The sequence below is a fragment of the Protopterus annectens genome, chromosome 5.part0, assembly GCF_019279795.1.
Source record: "Protopterus annectens isolate FY-2018-M chromosome 5.part0, PAN1.0, whole genome shotgun sequence".
Classification (NCBI taxonomy): Eukaryota; Metazoa; Chordata; order Ceratodontiformes; family Protopteridae; genus Protopterus; species Protopterus annectens.
The window spans coordinates 902,568,501-902,571,995 of record NC_056735.1 but is presented as its reverse complement, the minus strand read 5'-3'; the positions used below and the strand labels follow the sequence as shown (position 1 = coordinate 902,571,995).

Here is a 3,495-nt window from a genome sequence, read left to right as displayed (position 1 = left end):
TCCAGCAAAACTTCAGAAAAATAGCTGAAATTAAATTATTTATGACAGCAAGGAGACACAATGTCTGTTTTGAGAAGTTTTCTGTATTATCTTGGAAGTGTTTATTGTTTTATGACTTCCAGCATTTCCCAAAGATCTGAGGAAAAGCCATTGTCTATGTATTTTTACAGTTAGATGCTAAATGCTACTAGCTGCCATCACTGGTTGTTTTGGGCCTAAGGACTAGAAGTCAGATGACAAGAAATGATATAATTCTGCAAGCTAGCCCAGCAATAATATTTGAGATATTAATTTGAGAGGTCTCTGAGAGAGACACAACATTCTGTATTCTGTCTTGGATCTGGCAACAAGAAGACCCATTCACCACACATCTGACTTGCTCTATAAGTAAGTTTCTAGGGCATAGTAACTCTCTTGGATATAGTCAGGAATACAGCAAAGCTTAGTTTAGATATTTTTCTTTATTTGAGACTGCCCTGCAATGTTGTTTTAAATATTTCCTGTGATTTTTAGCTCTGATGCCACTGTGATTATATACTGAGTATTTTCTTGTTCTTTTATTATTTATTATTAAATATATTTAAACATTTAATTGTGGCTGATCTGTGTAGAGAGATTTAAGTTCTGAGAGTACTTGCATATTTATTTGGTGACACTGTGTAGACCACTCTTAATAGCCTTTCTCTTGCTCAAACTACCATTTGTATTAAATGTAACATTACACAGTAAGATTGGACACCTTTTGTTAAGGGCCTTAAAGTAGCTAATAAGGATCTGGCTGGTGGCAGTGATAACTACCTTGTAGTCTGGGAAAAAGGGGGCATAGCTAGTAAACCCATGCCAGCCTTTCCCAGGTGTGTGTATAAATCAAACCTCAAAGAGTGTGTGTGTGTCAGCTACATGGGCAGAGACATAAAGCACTGGTTGGACAGAGAGGTTGCTGGAGGTCTTGGCTTCACCACTCAGCTGAGATCTCAACTCTATACCTGTGCAAGTAGAGAGTTTTATTGGGGATCTGGAGAAAGAGGTAGAACCAGCCCTGTACTGGCTGTGGTCTACGTCTGCTCTTTAGGCAAATTGCACTTGATGCAGAAAGCTACATCTGGAAATACTGTGTGTATACCTTGTCATCCTCTCAGTGTATGTCCCACACTGGTAACAGTGGTGAGGACTGAGGCTCCTTGATTACTGGTCTAGGGGTGGGTTGTCACACTATCAAAAATGTATTTTATGTGTTATGTTATAGTATTAGCCAAGTAATAAGATAATAATGTCTAAAGCAATAGTAGATTGCTGGAAAGCCCTTTTTGTAAAATGTATTGAGAAATGAAAGATCCAGTGAAATAACATAACATTACTATCATATCACTATTGCTGGCTGAAGTATCTCAATCCTAAGAGAAGAAAAGAAAGAACACTATAAAAAAGCACTTGGATGCTAGACCTAGAACTGTTTGTGTCTGTTTATTTAAAGCATGAATAGAGTGGAAAATAACACTCAGGGACAGGAAATGGGAAGAAGTCTCAAGAATCCATACTTGTACCTTCAATGTTCTCATACTTACCTACGTTCTGCAACATAAAAAGCTTTATGTTCTTATTGTGACATTCAATTTCCTCTGTCTTTTTACTGAATAAGGCAACAGTAACACACAGCATATTACATTAACTGTGTTTTTTTATTTTATTTTACAGGAAAGCACATTTATTGGATATTACCTTTTAATGTCAGGTACTGAAGTTAAACAACCAGTGATAAAGACTATTAATAATTTGATACCATTTGCCGAAGCAGTGAAAGGATTTAACAGGCAAAAATTGTTGTTGATTTGATTCACATTACATTATGTATTTCTCATTCATAAAGAGTGTCTTCAGTAAATGTTTTGTTTGTATAACACTATACAAGTGATTAGTCCTTTACTTGTCATTTTGTTCAAGAGAAATACAGTATTAAATAATTATTAATAATTTTGCGCAACATTTGTCTGAAAGTAGCACAGAATAGTACTTATAAATGCTTGCCATTGTCACCAGAGAACTTCAGTTGGAGTCAGCCTGCAGCATATAAATGTGAGCTGCTGGCACTAATCAAAGTTTGTCATTTCTGTCCCCCATAAAATAACATTGAGTTTACAGTATGGTACATCTTCAGCTTTCCATACAATAATTTTTTTAACTGTACTAAATTAATATATACTTATTTTATTTCAACAGAGTGTACTTGCCTTTACTGCATGATTTGTGATAGCTGTCACTATGTCACTGAACAAAAGCAGTGGTTTATATCCGAAAGAGTTTATCCTGACTGGATTTCCTGGGCTTGAAAACGTGCAGTACTGGTTCTCAATTCCCTTCTTTATTATCTATGTTGCAGCACTCACAGGAAATGCTATAACATTATTAGTCATTAAAGCAGAACAAAGTCTCCATGAACCAATGTATTTATTTATCTGTATGTTAGCTGTTGTAGATATTACATTAGTGATTACACTTTTGAATAAATTACTGGGAATTCTGTGGTTTAATAGCACAACTATAACATTTGAAATGTGTATTATACAGATGTTTACAATACACTTCTTCACAAGTTTGAATACTTCTCTGTTAGTTGTAATGGCATTCGATAGATACCTTGCAGTGTACAATCCACTCAGATATCCAAATATTGTAACTAACAAATTCATTGCTATAGCAAGCATGATAGTATTGGCAAGATGTTTGGCCTTTATATTACCTTTGCCTTTCTTTGCAGTTGAGTTTCAGTACTGTGCAACAAATGTTATTGCCCACTGTTATTGTGAAATTGTTGAGCTTGTCAATATAGCTTGTGAACATTTTGAAGCATGTGCATTTTACCTGAAATGCCTCTTTCTTTTAATTACAATGCCAGACACAGTGCTAGTTGGTTTGTCATACAGTTTAATTCTCAAAATAATTCTAAGAATGAAGACCAAAGAAGCCCGTCAGAAGGCCTTTAGCACCTGTATCTCTCATTTCTTTGTGATATTGACATTTCATCTTTTATCCATATTATCATATGTTTTGAACAATGTTCTGCCTTATGTACGTGTCATAACATCAGTTTTGTTCATTGTCCTTCCTTCAGCATTGAATCCGTTCATTTACTGTATAAGACTTAAACAGATTCATGAGAAGATAGCAAAGGTTTTAAATTCCATGGTTGCTTCTTTGTTTGGTGTATAAATTAACTTGTTCTGACAAGCAAAACACAATGAAGAATGAAAATACTTTCTTTAAACATTTTGCACTGGAACAGCTCGGACGTCAGTTTAAAAATCAACTTACATACATCTGACCTTTCTTAATGAAATGACATTGCAATTCATGACTCTGTCATTCATTTAATGAGCTTATATAAAGAACATTTGAAGAAAACATGCGTACATTGTCACTTTCCTATAAGTTTCTTAACCATTCATAGTGTGCATTGCTGTTTAATTCCATTGCTCAGATATCATTAGTTGTAATTCA

General features: G+C 34.7%; 1 protein-coding gene across 1 annotated transcript; it reads left to right on the top strand.

Moving 5' to 3' along the window:
- Nucleotides 1-2,259: 2,259 nt before the first annotated feature.
- LOC122802286 (olfactory receptor 52E4-like) lies at nt 2,260-3,207 on the top strand. The gene has a single exon (XM_044071935.1). It carries the CDS (start codon nt 2,260-2,262, stop codon nt 3,205-3,207), a length of 948 nt encoding a protein of 315 aa, XP_043927870.1.
- The last annotated feature ends 288 nt before the right edge of the window (nt 3,208-3,495 follow it).

What these genes read in the sequence shown, in the direction of transcription:
- LOC122802286 (XM_044071935.1), top strand. Translation starts at nt 2,260, where the DNA reads ATGTCACTGAACAAAAGCAGTGGTTTATATCCGAAAGAGTTTATCCTG.